We start from the raw sequence: 17,417 nt of genomic DNA, 5'->3' as shown, positions 1-17,417 counted from the left end.
ACCGTAAAATGGATTCTTCTTCTTCTAAAGACAATGGATGCACATCATGCCTCATTCGCCCTGACGAGTCACTAGTTTTAGTTTCTTCTTGAGTCCGGTCAGAATCTGATATGATTCTAGAACCGATTCTAGAATGCAAAGTTTGCCACAGTTTGTGCAAAGCTCCTGCTTTAAGGCTTTCCCATAGGGCAGCTTTCTTTCTCATTCTCTAGACTATGACTGGTTTATTCATTTTGCTCTCGGCGAGGTTCGTACCAGCACGCACAGTCTGTCTCCATGTTGTCCGATTTAATACAACATGCTTTCTTTAAGTGTGGCGAAGATTTTTAATTTGGCCTTTTTCTCTAAGGGTGGTTAAATGGGTGCTGTTCCTGTCATGCGCATCTTCTTGTGGTGTTTTCCTTGGTGTACCATAAGAGATTGTGAGTTTTGGTTTCTAGGAACGCTCTTTGTTGATGTCATTTTTGCTTACTTGTTTTGCTTCTGTTGTGTGATGTGGCTGGATCTCTTGTAAGAGTTTCTCTTCTGTGTTTTCTTCCCCAGTATTGGGTAAGTTATTTATTTACTTTATTAAGTCTTCGTGGTGTAGCTCGAAATTCGTTGTTCCTATGATCTGAAAGACACAAAAATAAAGGCACATTCCTCGTCCCATATGCTAGGACAAATTTCTACAAATACTCCTTCTTCCCTAGTGCTATTAGAGCATGGAATGGGTTGCCTGAGCTAGCCAGGAAAACCAGTGACTTGGCAGAATTTAAGTCATTGGTTAATATGCATGACTAAATGCATGACGCGTAGGACGTAATCATCTTCTTTTTTGAAGTAACGTCTGTATTATATAAGATAAGATAAGATCGTTTGGACGGCGATCTCAAGGAATATGTATTTTCTGTAATTGGGACGCTGGCTTGGGACTCTGTTGGAGTCAAGCTTGATTCACAGTGTGGTTTGATATGGCCCGTGCATCTAAGGCCGTGAGTGTAGGCTGTGTCTTGATTGAATTATGGCACCCAGTTAAGGTGTGATATATGTCGTTTCATACTATGTATACCTTGTGTTCCTTTTGTAACTAATACTGACCTTTAATCATCACTTATGTCATCCTATTTCATACACTCATTAAATTGTTAAACGTACAATCTTGTTGTTAACTAATGTACATTAACTTATGTTGTCAGTAATATTGTTCACGTTGAACAACTGTTGGTATTCACTTCATGTTAAATTGAGAAACCTGTATTCAGTGTTGGCCAGTCACGGCTTCGATGCCGATATTATTTGCTTGGATTTAAACTGTCGAGGTGGGAACCTGGGAACTCGAGGAATTTATGTCTACCCCGAAGTCAACGAGCTGAAATCCCACCCTGACAGTTCCCCGCCCACGTAGGAAATTTATTGAACAGGGTACACTGTCAGCTAACAATAAGTGTATATTCAGCATTAACATTAAATGTGTAAAATAAGCCTCCATTTTGTAGTCCATTAAAGTCGACTTCCACAAGACATTCTGTATGGTGATCTAAGAGAATCAGGAGAGCCACTGGTCGCCCATTTTTACGGTATACGAATGTATGCAAACGCGACATGAAGCTCTTCAAAATCGACACTAACAGCTGGGAAAAAGTGGCACTGGATAGATGGATAGATCCACATAGAGAGCGAACATTAAGGAAGAGGCCCGTTTTGCAGATGTGATACACAACAAAAGTAGAAAGAAGGGTGAAAATGCAACGGCGTCTGGTGATTACAGATGCCCAACCTGCGACCGCAGCTGTGTGTAAAGGATTGGCCTCTTTAGTCAAACAAGAAGTTGCAAAGGGAAAAGATCGTCTCTTGAGACGTAAAATGTCACAGAAAGTCTCCGAAAAAAAAAAGGGGGAGGAGTCAAAATGTCCATTATATTGAACGCCATTCTTGAGAGATATCATTTTTTTTATTACAAAGCTTATAGAAACTCCTTCTGTCTGACCGTCTGTCTGTTAAATAGATTGAACACGTTATTTCTCCCACACCCATTCTTGGAACAAGTTGAAACTTTGAACAGTTATTCATTGGCGTAAGCAATACAAAAACATATGAAGTCAATAAACCACTTTGTCAATTAATTACTGCTTATTATTTTTTTTTGTTTGTTACCAGCATTAGAAATTAATTAGATCAAGTGTAAAACCGCCGAATTATTCTTTGAAATTTTATTGTTTAAGAGCCATTATAAAACAAGTTTATTACCATTGTATTGTGTCCATGAGAGGAATTGAGTTTATAATCTTTTTTTTTTATATACATTTGGAATGGTTATAAAATTTATTCTTTTCCTTTTTTTTTTCCTAAATTAATATTAAAATGAAAAACAAATCTGTGAATCCTTTCAGAACATTGCTACTCTGCTGACATTTTATTACTTTGTATTTTTTTTATTATTGAATCATTTCTTTTTTAAGTTTCATCTGCCACCAGGAGATTTTGTTATTGAATTCAGATCAAACGCCATGATATATTTATTCAAGGAAAAGATTTTCTCTAAAGCCTACACACGAACAAATCTTGGATGCTATTACAATTTACGTATCTTACATAAGGGCCATTTTATTTTTTGTCTCACCATCCATCTTGTTTATAACCTAAAACCCCCCTCTCTTCTGGCCAGTACCTCAAAAAAAGCAGGCGTCCAGACATTTCACGGCAAAGCGTACACGTTATTTTCGCCAGCAAGGTTTTGTCGTGGCCACAAGACGATCATCGTGGAACATCTCTTCGATTTCTCGTGTCCTGCAGCGTTAGTCTGATTTGTGGCCTAGTCAAATTTACAGTGTTTAAACGCTTCGGGCCCACAGTTTGACGAATTATTGGTTTTAACCCAAAGTTCGTTTTAGTCGACACGCGACTCGCTCAAAATTTTTAACGTCGTGATTTTTTGTTAGCTCCCTTTTTTTCCCCCAATGTCCTCCTACTTTCATACTCTCTTTTTTTTACTCCAATATCAGTGGATTTCGATAGTTGTCTCTGTGTCACAAAGTGCTGAATAAATGACCGAGGACATTCTTGATGGTGTGAGAATCGTTTTACTTTCTTTTATCTGGTATCGAGAGGATTGGAAGTGCTGACGTGTTTTGAATACAACAGGGCTGGCTAGTCACAAGAGAGAGAACTCGCACATATGTTGGACAATCTTTCTTGGAACCAGAAACTAACATTGAAATTATGGATTTAATTTCTCATCAGAACATTCATTAGAACACAACGATAAACTGGAGTTTGTTCTTTTCACATTTATATGACGTAGTTTTCCTTAAGAAATTTAGCGTTCCACAAAAAGATTTACCAATGCGTAAATATATTTTAATCTGTTCTCTCACCTTGCAGCTCAGGTAAGCAAATGTTTTACTATCAAGCTCTTTGTTATTATTCTCCTTTATATGTTGGTTAGCTGCTACTTGCTATTCTACTTACAACCTAGCAATATTATCTATCTACATGCTGCTAATCTCCTTTATACACTACTTTATGCTAGTTTGCAATCTTTCTTCTATTGTTGGTTACCTTTTAGTAGCTGGACCTTCTTAAACATTGGTTTGCTATTAGTTGTATTCAACCTTTTAAATGTTAGCTACTAATTGCTAATCTTCCTTATTTATATGTTAATTAATATCTAGTTGATAGTCTTTTTCTTGAAGTTAGCTTCTACTTGCTAGTCCTTTTTATACGTGTAGTTAAATCATAACTAATTATCCTCCCTATTTAGTTAGTGAGCTACTAGTTGCTATTCTCCTATACAGATATGTTTACAGTTTGTTTCTATTCTCCAATATACGTTATTCTACATTATGATATTTAGCTCTTAGTTGCTATTCCACATTATAAATGCTTGTGTTATGTTATTTTTATATTTCTTCAGTAGCGATGATAAATTTGTTCCCACATGAACACAACACATAAAGAAGTTAGTTAAATTCAAAGATTTTTAATGAAATAAATTCAACAAGAGTAATTTCTAATTGAATCACAATACATAAAACAGATTTGTTAAAGTAAACTAGCAAAGTGTATGTGTTAAATGGACCGTGAGCTAATCAATTACAAAACTATGTTCGATTTCTTTTTTACACCATTTCACAAGTTTCGTATCTCCTAGGTATTTCTACAAGACGCACTTTGACTTCACAAGAATTTTATAAACTTATTCTATCTCACGCCTTAAGCTTTCCCCCACCCCCATTTCTTAGTAATGCTAAAATAATAGGCTGTAATACTAGTAAATTAAGTACTGTAACATGTTTCATAGAAGAAGCGATTCTTTGCAGTTGTTAATCATTGGACTATTGCGAGAGCTCAGTCCTTGTGACTTGGACTGGATACACGATCCAACATTGTACTGTTTAGATCATTGGACAAACTGATTTCAAAAACTGCAGTCAACTTGTAAAGAAATTAGAGATCGACTATCGTTGCAAATACACTGCCAGGAGTGCCTTTGAAGGAGCAGCTCTGTCAATCCTAGAACAATTCGCGTTTCTGTACAAATGATTTGTAGTGGGACGTTGTTGAGCATGCAAAAGATTTTGTAGGATATACAAGCCAGTGACAATAAGTTTTTTCAGACAGAGTATTATCTGACAACGTTTCTAAACTTTTGAGACTGAGTATTTATACAGACTGAGTGTTTATACAGACTGAGTGTTTATACAGACTGAATGTTTATACAGACTGAATGTTTTCATTCATAGAACATAGTTATAATCTTGTTCTCATTGATGATAATTTCTAGGAGCTTAAAGTATTAGGTCCCTGCTTCTATGTTAAAATTACTCGCAAAGGCGCCTCAGTACTATCTGGGTGTCTTTTACAAAACTTCATAAACAGTGATTTGAGTCATATTTAAGCTGACAATTGAAAGCATAAGGTATTTTTCTTTTTCCTTTTACTAAACCTGATGTATAAGCTTCATTGACTCTTTGCTTATAACATCAAATCAACGTGCCGGTACTTCACTAGATGTTGTTCAGTTTCCACATAATATAATTATAAACCTAAGAGTGTTCTGTCAAGTAGCTTCTTTTCCCCATTGGCTTGGCACATGTATTGCTACACCATATCCTATTTTAATTTCATTCAATCTTTATGGCCATATGTTACCCGTGGTCCGCGGGTCTTAAATTGCGTATCACTTTCGATATAGTCAATGAGAGTGCTTTGTAAACAATCAAACGAAATAATAATTTTATAAGTAAAGCGAATTCGGAATGCGTGAATGTAAAAATAGTATGTAATGGAGCTATCAAAATAGCTAATCGACTTAAATACATTTTTCAAATAAAAATATTTGCTTGTATGCCTACATATATTTAATTAAAATTTGAAACGAATCACATCCACTGGAGCTCAAAGTAGGCACGCTTGAAACAATTGAAAGCTATCAAAAAACAGCTTTCCATATATATACAGACGGATCGGCTTTCCAAGCCACCATCAATGCTGGTCTTGGTGCCTTCCTGGTCTTCCCTAAAAATAAACACTTTGAGATAAGCGCACCCTTTGGCGATTACTGCTCAAACTTCCAAGCCGAAATTGAGGCAATTACCATAGCACTACAGACAGTGGAAAACAAATTATATGAAGGAGTGCATCCACCATCAGATATTGTTGTCTTTACAGACTCCCAATCTACTCTGCAAGCACTTAACAGCAGCACCTCTAACAGCCCAAGGGAGTTGACAACACTAATTGTGATAATTCATCAGATGATATCAAAATTAAATATCAATATCACACTGCAGTGGATCCCTGGACACATTGGCATCATGGGAAATGAAAAGGCAGATAAGCTATCATCTAGATAGACCTGTTAACTACCTCACCCTAAGGTCAATGTTAGTCAACAATCACAAAGAGGAGTGGCTCAACCAATGGGCATCAGGAAACACAGACAGAGCCATGTACAAAGAAATGACTACGCCTAACAAACTGGACAGTACTAACTTCCTCCCCCGCAAAGAACAATCTACAATTTTCCAACTAAGAACAGGACACACACCACTATTAAATTACCACCTGAACAAAATAAACTCCACACAACTCCCCCTTTGCAGACACTGCGCCCACCCCTTTTAAACCGTAAACCATATCCTCTTTGAATGCCCCCCCCCCAATCCACCTTAGGCAGACCCTACTTCCACTACAGCCCAACATAACCAACACCCTGTGCGGCAGTGCTGAACAACTGAAGAAAACAGCACACTATTTTTCCTTGGCACAGTCTGCAAAAGAGCTCACAGCTCAGCATCAATAAAGCTGGGTAGAAGAAGTAGAAGAAGAAAGAAGAAACGAATAGACTTCATTTTGTATGTTCATGTTGTGACAAGTCAAAAACTCGCTGTCAGAGTCACTCTAAATTATCACAGCATTAATTATTATTTTTCATTATTTATTTATTTTATTTTAATTATTTCCCCATCCTACCCCTGAATTCTCCACCCGCACCTCCTTTTCTCCTCCAGGCTAGACTTAGTTGACCACATTGGAGATAGCTAAGGCGCGTCCTTTCATTTATCTGCCCTTGATCGGGGAAAGGTAAACACACAATCTCTTTTGTCTTACCCGCCGGATGTCTGAAGGACGGTCGCGGTTTACACCACCTTGGTTTGAATGCAAGCTAACCCCCCCTCCCCTTCTCTCACGTCTCTCTTCGATCTAAGAGATTACCCTGGTCAACACACCGCGTGATATTCCAAGGTGCGGCTCCCACCTCGAGTCAAATCCACCCACGTGTACGATAATTCTTAGCCTAGGACATTTCCTGTGTCCGCCCACATTCTCCCGGCCGGTATATAAGTAGATTCAAATCAAGCCAGACCCTTTCACTCCTCTATCGCTGTCGATCGAGTCCTGACTATATCATTTATTCTCCCTCCTAGAGGAATACCTGGTGGTAAGCCGAACTTAATCACAAGTTCCATCTTAATTACTTTTGTGCTATTTCCATTGGATATCATCATGTGTATTTTGCTTAGTTCATTTATATTTAATTAGTGCATTGTGTATTTCTCACTGGCGTAAGTAGAAAACATAAACATGTGTTATGTATATATTTTAGTATTGCATTAATCTATTAATGCTACGTTGCTCAATTGATCATTGATGCAACCATGTATATATTTGTACACCTTATTTTATTTCCTTTATCTCGGTTGATCGCCTTGATGATTTTACTATCGCACTAATACTGCGCTTAGAAAGGAGATATGAGTTATCTCCCCTGTATTGAATTATCTCCCCTTTACTCATTTTACTCTAATGAGAGTTGCGCCGCTTGAACGGACACACCATTCAAGCGCGCTCCATTGTTCTCGACCCACGGTCATATGTAAACAATCATCTGGGTCGCTGACCACCGCCCAATTCAACCCCCCCCCCCTTTTCTTTCTCTATCCACCTGTGTTGTTTATTTGAGATTATTATTTCCCCTTCTATGTACATTTTATATTATTACTTTACCTTTTATGTACCTTTTTATATTGTTACTATCTGCCATCTATTATTCCAAATCCCATTTGTCATCATCTCCCCATTGTGCTCTAAAGCAATTTTACCAATCTGACGAATGCACCTCAGTCGAGGGCATCGATAAGATGCATGAGAGACATGTCCTAACTTGTCTTTATTTATCCGCAGCCTCCCTCAGGTGTCTGCCTATTGCCTAGTTATTGGATCAACGATCTATTTACCTGCAGTTGTGCTTAGTGCTAGTCAGCGCTGCACTTGCCTATTTATTCATTGGATCAACGACCTTTTTACCTACTGCCTATTTATGTGCTTAGTGCTATTCAGCACTGCACTTGCCTACTGAGATCTACTCAACTCTACCACTTGGCGCTATCGGCATTGCCCGCCTAATCGACAGCCCACCTGTCAAGATATTAGGTGCGACGTCCCTATAGACTCAGGTCTGTGCGAGACGTCCTAGCTACGCCAACCCTCTGCAACTCACTAGACATATCCTGTCAACTACGCTGCCCACGGCAGATCAGCTCTGCCCGCAGTAAGCTTGTGCCCACGGTAGCCGGCCACCCGCCCTACTGTGCCCACTACAGATATTAGATTTTGGGGATTGAGACTCCACAAGAACTATATCACCGGCGTCCCTCTATCCGCTAGAGCGCCACCCCCAGCTGCAGAACCTCAAGCCAGGACACAGCCAGCTGCGACATCAACAGGAATACCAGCTAAGTCAGAGGACAAAGTGACATACTCTCTTATTAGGTGCAAGAGTGATGATTAAACATATTATTCACTAGAGATAGATGCAAACCCTCCCCCCCCCCTTTTATTCTTATATGTATATTTATGTAAATAAATATTCTTTTATTTTTAACTTTTGTATCTATCTTTCATTGCTTGTCTCGTTGCGTGTCTGCTCCCGATTCATATGCTGATAGGTTGGTGTGTGATAGCTTTAAAAATAATCATCCCCTAGACATTAAACGCGCCAAACACACGTCACATTTCCCCACCTGTCACACATGTGTTAAAGTATAAAGTAGATCTATCATCTTTGAACTAGATCTAGATCTTGACTAATCCGAGTTAAATATTGTCTTGGATAGAATTCATCTCTGCGCTAGCTTGAAGGTTTCGCTCTGCGCATGCGTGACCTTTATTTATTAGATTTACGCGACTCATGAATGGAATGATTATCAACACGGCTTCGCAGCTCTAGCGAACGAATGTATGAAAAATGCTTAGGAAAAACAAATTTGAATGTTAATTTGATTAAAATATGACATAAATGGACTATAATTAGTATCAACATGTGTTAAAGTATAAAACTATCTTTGCGAAGAGAAGTTCTATCATCTTGGAGTTGAATTAGAGTTTTAGACCTAGGAATAGAGAGATGTGTAACATTTCGGGTAATGTCTAATGAAAAAATGTACGCAAGGAATTCTAAATTCGCAGATATAAGGAACGAATTTATATACAAATGCTTTTGAAACACAAATTTGAAGGAAAATTTTATTAAATAATGAAATCAATAGACTATATTTTATATTCTCATGTGTCAAAGTAAAAAACTGTATGTGCAAAGTGTTGTTTTAAAAATTAGATCTAGATCTAGATCCTTTCGATTTATAGATGATTAAACATGGCCTAGATCGATGAACTTATAAAAGGCCTACTTTCATAGAGTGGGTCAACTTTTTTTTTGAGGGTCTTAAGTTTGGTTTAGAGCTACAATACATACACTACAGTCCCAATAAGTACATAAGGAACATTTATGCCAAGTTTTATTAAGATTGGTCAAATGGTTTTGATTACTATTCGTAAAATACAAACAAACATACATACGCTTTACATTCTACTTTATAGTATATGATTCTGTAATCATATCCCTACACAAAAAGGGTGACAAGTCTAACTGCTCCAACTATCGAGGCATTACACTTCTGTCAGTAGCAGGAAAGATCTTTGCTCGAGTGTTGCTCAACCGACTAAACCAGTCTTTAGTGGAGGAGGTCTTATCTGAAAGCCAATGTGGTTTCAGAGCCGGTAGAGGTACACCTGACATGATATTTGTTCTGCGACAACTACAAGAAAAATGCAAAGATCAGAACCTAAACCTATACGCTGCCTTTGTGGACCTCACCAAGGCTTTCGACACGGTCAGTTGCGATGGTTTGTGATGGTTTTGATTTTGGCTAGGCTGGGATGCCCACCTACGTTACTATCCATTCTCAAGCAGTTTCACGTGGGACAAAGAGGCCAGATCAGACACAATGGTGCCCTTTCTGATCGCTTCCCAAATGGCGTGAAGCAGGACTGTATACTTGCCCCTACTCTATTGGCCATCTTCTTTGGCGTAATGCTGGGTGAAATGAGGCAGCGATTGCATGAAGGCATCTACATCCGGTTTCGTTCTGACGGCAATGCGTTAAATCTCCGGCGTCTACTATCCCATACAAGAACAAATGAGATGGTCATAAAATGAACATGACCTCCAGAACGCGGTAAACGAATTTGCATACGCTGCCGCCTCTTTCGGTCTATCTATAAACCTCGGGAAAACAGAAGTCATGTTCCAGAAGTCACCCAATGAAACATACTCAGCGCCAAGGATCACAGTAAACGGACAGCCCCTTAACGTGGTAGACCACTTCACATATCTAGGTAGTATAGTGTTAAATGACGCCTCAATCTCTAGGGAAGTTGATAACCGTCTAGCCAGGGCTAATAGCGCTTTTGGACGCCTTCAGGCGAGAGTCTGAAAGACAAAATCGCTCCGTCTGCCTACAAAAATCAATGTCTACCAGGCGGTGGTTCTCTCACCCCTTCTATATGGCTCTGAGACATGGATATTATATAAAAAACAACTAAGACCTCTTGAGCGCTTTCACCAAAGATGCTTGCGCTCCATCATGGACATACATGGCAGGACCGCACTACAAACAGCGATGTCCTTTCGAACGCCGGTATGGACAGTATAGAGGGACTTCTTATGGTCCGACAGCTACGTATGGGAGACGAACGTATATCTTATGCAGTCTTTTTTTGGTGAGCTAAAAGGTTTTCGACGTAACAGAGGCGCCCCACGGAAACGCTTCAAAGACCAGCTTAGGCGTCAACTTTCCTTGGCTGACATAGAAGAGAGCACCTGGCTGCATGCGGCGTCGGAACGAGACAGCTGGAGGTCACTCTCGAAGGCCGCGGGATACACATTTGAGACCATAAGAAAATCTGCTGCCGAGGACAAACGCAGACGACGAAAAGAAAATCTAAATCGACCACCTGCGGACAATGGTTATACTTGCCCTGGATGTGGCAAAATATGCAGGTCACAGCTGGGGCTGCGCAGCCACGGGAAATGTTGTATTCCCCACTAATCATCGGATTCGAAGACAAGCCTTATTATTATTATATATATAAATATATATACACATTATAAAGTAGAATGTGAGGCGTATGTATGTATGTATGTGTGTGTATGTATGTTATGAACAGAAATCAAAACCGCTTGACCAATCTTGATAAAACTTGGCAGAAATGTTCCTTGGGTGCCTACTTAGACGTAGTGTATGTATTGTAGCCCTAAAACAAACTTAAAACCCTCAAAAAAAAGTTGACCGACTCTATTAAAGCTATAGTATTATATGGATCTAGGCTTTGTGTACAATATTGACATGACAAAAGATTGAAAGGATTTAGATCTAGATCTAATTTTAAGAACTACACTTTTCACATATAGTTTTTTACTTTGACACATAAAAATATAAAATTTTGAATTGATTTCATTATTTAATAAAATTAACCTTCAAATTTGTGTTTCAAAAGCATTTTTACATAAATTCGTTCCATATATCTGCGAATTTAGACGTCCTGACTTACTTATAATACAATTTATTTAACAAATATATGTGTATGTATGTGTGTGTGTGTGACCATAATCTTTATTACATTCTGACCCTTTATTTTTTCGGAAGACGTTTATTGTGCCCTAGAATTTCTTTCTGGAGTTAGTGGAAAAATTGTAGACTCCCAGCTATTGCCAGCAAGGGTGTCTGGGGCAGCACTAGGAGCTCCCCCAGCGCGTGGCGGAGCCCCGCCGCCAAACACTATTTTGGGTATTGAAAGCCAACAAAATGCATATTCTGAGGTATCTACAGTGCATTTTCCTGCTCTTAAAAGTTTTATTACAAAAACCTAATGTGCTAACTGACTAAGACCCTCCCGCGCCGTTCGGCGCATTTGCCGTCAACTGTTTCCACAAAAATCTGTCACTGGTAATGTCTGAAGCCTCTTTCCACCTGCTCTGAGGACCTCCATGAATGTGTGGCGCCAAGTTGTACTTAATAGGATTGTCATCGCAACTCTTATTATGCGTAATTCATTTTGTCGGAGAACATGTCCCGCAAACCTCTTGCGACACTCTATCACAATCTTACTAAGGGGTCGACTCCCAGTTCGGCATATAATTTCCTTGATTTAGACCCGATCTTTATAACTGACTCCTAAAATATGTCTTAGCCATATTTGTTGAGCCACATTTAACGTTTTTCAATTTCGCAGATAACTATTTACTGCACTTTATTATTGGAGCCCCGCCACTGGTAGAAATGTTTTACCTCTCTTGAATACGCTCTTGGAATAAGGTGACTGTAGTTTGCTTTAGATTTTATATCGAAAAGGGAAGTTTTATCGTCAAAATCATCTGTTGGGGTTTTTAAACTAAAAAATCTCTGGAGTTGTTTTTTTTTTTTTTAATTCAAAACCCCATTTAGCTACGGTAATAGAATTTGGTAACTCTAGTTTGCTTTAGAATAATATTGAAGATAGAGGTTTTCCACCTCAAAACGCTCTGTAAGGGGTTATAAACTTAAAAAGAAAACATCTGTAGGAGAGATGCTTATACTCAAAACCCCCATTGACTTGGCAACGCAAAAACAATTTATTATGTAATTTACTTTTTTATATTGAAGAGGTATTTTTTAGCATCAAACCGCTCTGAAGGTAGGTTTACACTCAAAACCCCTTTTGGCATGGCTCATAGAATTTTAAGTGCGTAATTTTTTTTTTTTTACAATAAAGATGTATTATTTTGCTTCAAACCCCGCTTGCGGGGGTTTAAACTCAAAACCCCTTTGGTTACGCTCATAGATTTTATAGTGTGTAATTTGCTTTTTTTTTAATATTCAAAATGTATTTTTTAGCTTTAAAATCCACTGACTACACTCATAGGATTTTGAGTGTATAATTTTCTTTGTTTTTAATATTTAAGAGGTATATTATACCTTCAAACGCCGCTTGCGGGGGATTTAAGGAAGCTTAAACCCCCCTATGGGTAAAAATTTTCGATTTTTTTTTTACTGAATATTATACTGTATTCATTTCTGAACAATTTGGTGTATAAAGCATGTCAAAATTCAAAGTGGAAGTATTTTAAATATTTTTTTATATTTTGTATACTAGACATTTATATGTCACCTAATTAGTATGCAACTTTTTAAAAATTTTATAACTTTTTTATTTTTGGTCCGATTTCAATAATTTTTTCACCACAATACATGAAAAAAAAATCCTCTATGTTCTATAAATAAAAGCTGAAAACAAATAAAACAAACGTTTTCATTGGTTTAAAGATACATCTTAATGTGGTTTAAACCAATCAGAAAACACTTTACAAATATTGACCTAGATACACATGTAAACAACTGCGCGGGTATTTTTAGGCTTCCAACCCTTTGCTGAGAAGCTAAGTGGCTTGATGAAGTTTTAGTACTTTTGTTTTTGTTATTTGCTATCAGTTCTCAAACTCAATATGGATAAGAAATGGGATCTACACTTAGATTTCTAAATTTTGAAAGGTTTACCTAATATAAGTAAGCTTTGCGAAAATTAGCTCATTCAGCCCCCATAAACAAAGGCACGATTAGCCATGATTGTTACTAACATAACAACTAACACTTATCTAGTAGAGTACTAGACTAGATCTAACTACTACTAGTAACTAGACCTAGTTCTCTAGTCTAGATCTAGCTAGTCTATTAGCAATAGCCTAGTCTGACTAGTCCAGATTATAATCTAGATCTACTCTTTGCATTTTAGATTTTTGTCTACTAATAATCCATAATAAAAGCAGATCTAGATCTCTAGATCTAACTAAATCTAATAGTACCATAGAAGTCGTAGATCTACTAGTGTAGCAAATGATAGTAGTTAGATCTAGAAAGTAGATTTAGTTCATTTAGACTTCAGGACAATACTGTTACTTAGACATTTATGGAATTGATGAAAAGCTTGAATCTTATTTTTAAATCTAAAGGCAGCTAAGAAATTTCAAAACAATTTAAAGTACCAGTACAAGGATTTGTTTGTATATATATAGATCTATATATAATATAGACATAGTTTCACATAGGGTGATAGGCATAAGGTGACCTAAAGTTTTCTATATCATCCATGGGTCTACCTCAACCATTGTCCCGCACTGTTTTTAAAACATAATTCTTGCAACAATTAGTTGAACTATTGAAAATAAAAGCAAAAGCTGTGAATGAAACTAGACTAGTATTTTAAGGCCGTAATTCTTTCGAGGAACGCTCGACAAATCCAAAATGTTGATGAGACTTTCCACCATATTATCATCCTAAAATTGCTTTTTTTGGTAAAAGAAGTCTTGAAATAGCAGTATATAAAGCTATTTTCATCATATAGTGAAGATGAACTACTCAGTTTAAGGTTATATAGCAAGTTTAGAATATTTTCCTCCATAAATTACATCAATGTAGTATTCCTAGAATCTGATAAATCGCATCGTATTGTCAAAAAAGATAGGATATAACAGTAAAAAAAGCGTTCAAAAGTTTAAAAAATAATACTAGGAACACAGATGAACTATAGAGATATTAACTGTATAGCAGAAATGTTTTTAAAAACACAATAACTTAGTTTTTATCACAGAGATTGTCGTTTTTTGCCGTTTTCTCCTATTAGCCATTTTCATATTTTTTTGTTCAGAGTTGGCGTGATAAAAAATTTATTTATGAATATTTTGTCTTGAAATTTGGCACAAATAATGTTCTATATATAGGTATGAAAGTGAAGCAGAATAAATAGAAAAGGTTGAAAACTTTAAGAGTAATTAATTTTTTTCTACGCCTACCCCCCTATAAAAACTTAAAATAATGGGCCGCAACCATGCTTAGAGCTATAACTTTTTTTCTATTTAATTAATTTGGTTTATTCTGCTTCACAATCTTCTACTAGTATTGAATAATCAACAGCTGAAGTTTTATTGAACTAGCTTTAGTAGTTTTCAAGAAATATTGACATGAAAAATAGCTATTTTTTCATCATTTTAGCTAAAAATAGCCACAAAAAAAAATTTCTCAAAAAATTGATAAGATATAAAGAAAAAAATATTTATTTTCTTCTTATTTGCATGCTGACACATAATAAAAAAGCATTTTTTATTATTAAAACATGTAATTTCTATTTGGGGGTTTAAGCTGTCCTTAAACTCAAAACCCCTTTGGTTACTCTCATAGATTTTATAGTGTGTAATTTCCTTTTTTTTAATATTCAAAATGTATTTTTTAGCTTTAAAATCCACTGACTACATTCATAGGATTTTGAGTGAATAATTTGCTTTGTTTTTAATATTAAAGAGGTATTTTTTACCTTCAAACGCCGCTGAAGGGGGTTTAAACTCAAGATTGAGTCAAAACCCATTTAGCTGCGCTCATAACATTTTGAGTGCGTAATTATCTTTTCTATATATTGAAGAGATATTTTTTAGCTTCAAACCCTACTGAAGATGGGGGTGGGGTAAACTCAAAACCCTTCAAAATTTTGAGTATGTAATTTGCTTTTTTTTTTAATTGAAGAGGGGGTTTATCGTAAATTTCGGAGGAGGTTTTAAAATCAAAATCTTCCTTAATTGTGCTCTTGGAATTTGGGGATTGTCGTTTGCATTTTTTTTTTTGGTTTTGTTTTATAGAAGAGGGGGATTTAACTGCTAAGACCCCTGGTAGGGGTTTTAAAATCAAAACCCTCTGGTAGGGGGTTTTAAACGCAAAACCCCCTGGGATGGGGTTTTAAACTAAAAATCACCTGGTAAGGGGTTTTAAACTCAAAAAGCCTTGGCTGTGCTGGGGCAAGTGATGGTATAGTATTAAAATCTCACCTAAAATGAACAAAATCAAAGCAAAAAATCAGTCACTAAATTTCATCCCCCCATGATATATATATATATATATATATATATATATATATATATATATATATATATATATATATATATATATATATATATATATATATATATATATATATATATATATATATATATATATATATATATATAATGAGCGACAGTAAGTGACTCGGAAATCAAACGCTAAATTTCTCAACAACTTATAGTGGAAAAATCCGGGCATGCTACCCTGCCTCATTGTGACGCCCTAGTGGAAACGATCGTAAGAGGAAACGATAAGGCTAAAGGGTAGCAAAACAAGACTCCCGTGGGGGTGCCTAAGGTGGTGCGAGAGCATCCTCATTGCACTGCGCGGAGTTGTAAAAAAGCTCCCACAACCTTGTCACAATCCAGGCGCTGTTCCTCAAGAGGCCGTTACATAAAAGGCGTGTTAGCCTGGAATAGAAAAGGAAAATGGCGGGGGTTTTAGTGTACGGGGCTCTTGACGCGAGTCTGACCCACCTGTCAGACAGAACAGTGTACACTGTTCTCATTCATGCCGGTGAGAGGAAGCTATTGTTCACTTTTGCTGGCCTGGAGTTCCAAGAGCCTAAGGCTCAACTCTACCTGACAGCTTAAGAAGAAGAAGAAGAAGATAGTGGGAAAAAATCGAAAAATGCTTGAAAATTAGGTTATGGCCATAGATATATATATGTCTATATGGTTATGGCGTATGGGATATAATATAAAATGGCCAAGAATCTAATATGCGCCAAATTAAAATTTAAAATGGGATACTATACACACTTAAAACATTGTTGTCAATACTTTTTAAAATAAGATTACTGAGTAGACACTTCTTTCGCTAATTCATTAGTGGTCCTTAGACATGCCTAATATATCTTACGTCATCTTGTTTAGGTGAGTTTTGTCTTACATGAATGATCACATTTTACGAGAAAATGTGCGCAATTCAAAATCATTTAACTTTAGAAATGTTCTTTCATTTTCTTCGCGTTCAAATGTATAAACCAAGTAAGGCCAATCACTGCTGTATTTGGTTTTTGGCAACACATAGTAGATTTCTTGAAATCATTGAGGGTCCTTAAATTTGATTGGATACAATGCAGTAAAAGTTAACACGAGACCGGACATTTTCAACGTTTGACCAATGTCTGCTGGATGGAGGACAAGGTCCTGAAAAGAAGACTTGTTTTACTTTTGCCGAAGTCTCTTGATATGACAATTTTTCAGCACTTACGTTTTAAAAAATTGATACTTTAAAGAAAAGGTTTAATAGATGTTAAAACATGCATGAGCTAGTTTAATTAAATATTTTCATTACATTTAGGACCATACCGTGCTTGCCATTTTTAAGTGCATTTAAATATTTGGAATAAACTGCTAGCCTCAGTGACACGTTTCTCGAATTGTTTTTTTTTTTTCCAACAATTTAAAGAATTCAGCAAATTCAAAACAAAATGTTCTGGGCTCAACAAAGAGTTGGTTGTTTTCCATTTAATCTACTTGATTTACAGTTCTGTGATGACAACAGAAGAGAACAAAAGAATTCGTTCTGACTTGCATCTGTTCTTCAGGATAGGTCCTATTTCCGTTTTCGTTTCCTGGTACATGTCATTGCGAACTTCGGGAAGTGTGGTTAGCATTGTCGTTAAGATGTCCAGCAAATCTCATGCGATATTCGATCACAATTTCGGTAAGGGGGGGGGGGATG

At 36.8% G+C, this 17,417-nt stretch overlaps 1 protein-coding gene across 6 annotated transcripts in view; it reads left to right on the top strand.

The window, feature by feature from the left end:
- Positions 1-415: 415 nt before the first annotated feature.
- The window catches only part of LOC106075437 (gamma-aminobutyric acid receptor alpha-like), a 95,235-nt gene continuing 78,233 nt past the window's right edge, over positions 416-17,417 (top strand). Inside the window, exons 1-2 of one of the 6 annotated variants that reach the window (XM_013236372.2) lie at positions 416-549; positions 2,985-3,368. In XM_013236372.2, coding sequence (XP_013091826.2) covers positions 3,325-3,368 — 44 coding nt within the window. In that variant the 5' untranslated portion in view covers positions 416-549; positions 2,985-3,324. Of the gene's footprint in view, positions 550-2,746; positions 3,369-12,057; positions 12,141-13,190; positions 13,368-17,417 lie in introns of those variants that run through there. The other 5 variants (XM_056039611.1, XM_013236373.2, XM_056039612.1 and 2 more) reach the window with 5 other exon arrangements.

Source organism: Biomphalaria glabrata, chromosome 8, assembly GCF_947242115.1.
Source record: "Biomphalaria glabrata chromosome 8, xgBioGlab47.1, whole genome shotgun sequence".
NCBI lineage: Eukaryota > Metazoa > Mollusca > Gastropoda > Planorbidae > Biomphalaria > Biomphalaria glabrata.
This window is presented reverse-complemented; position numbering and strand designations above follow the sequence as displayed.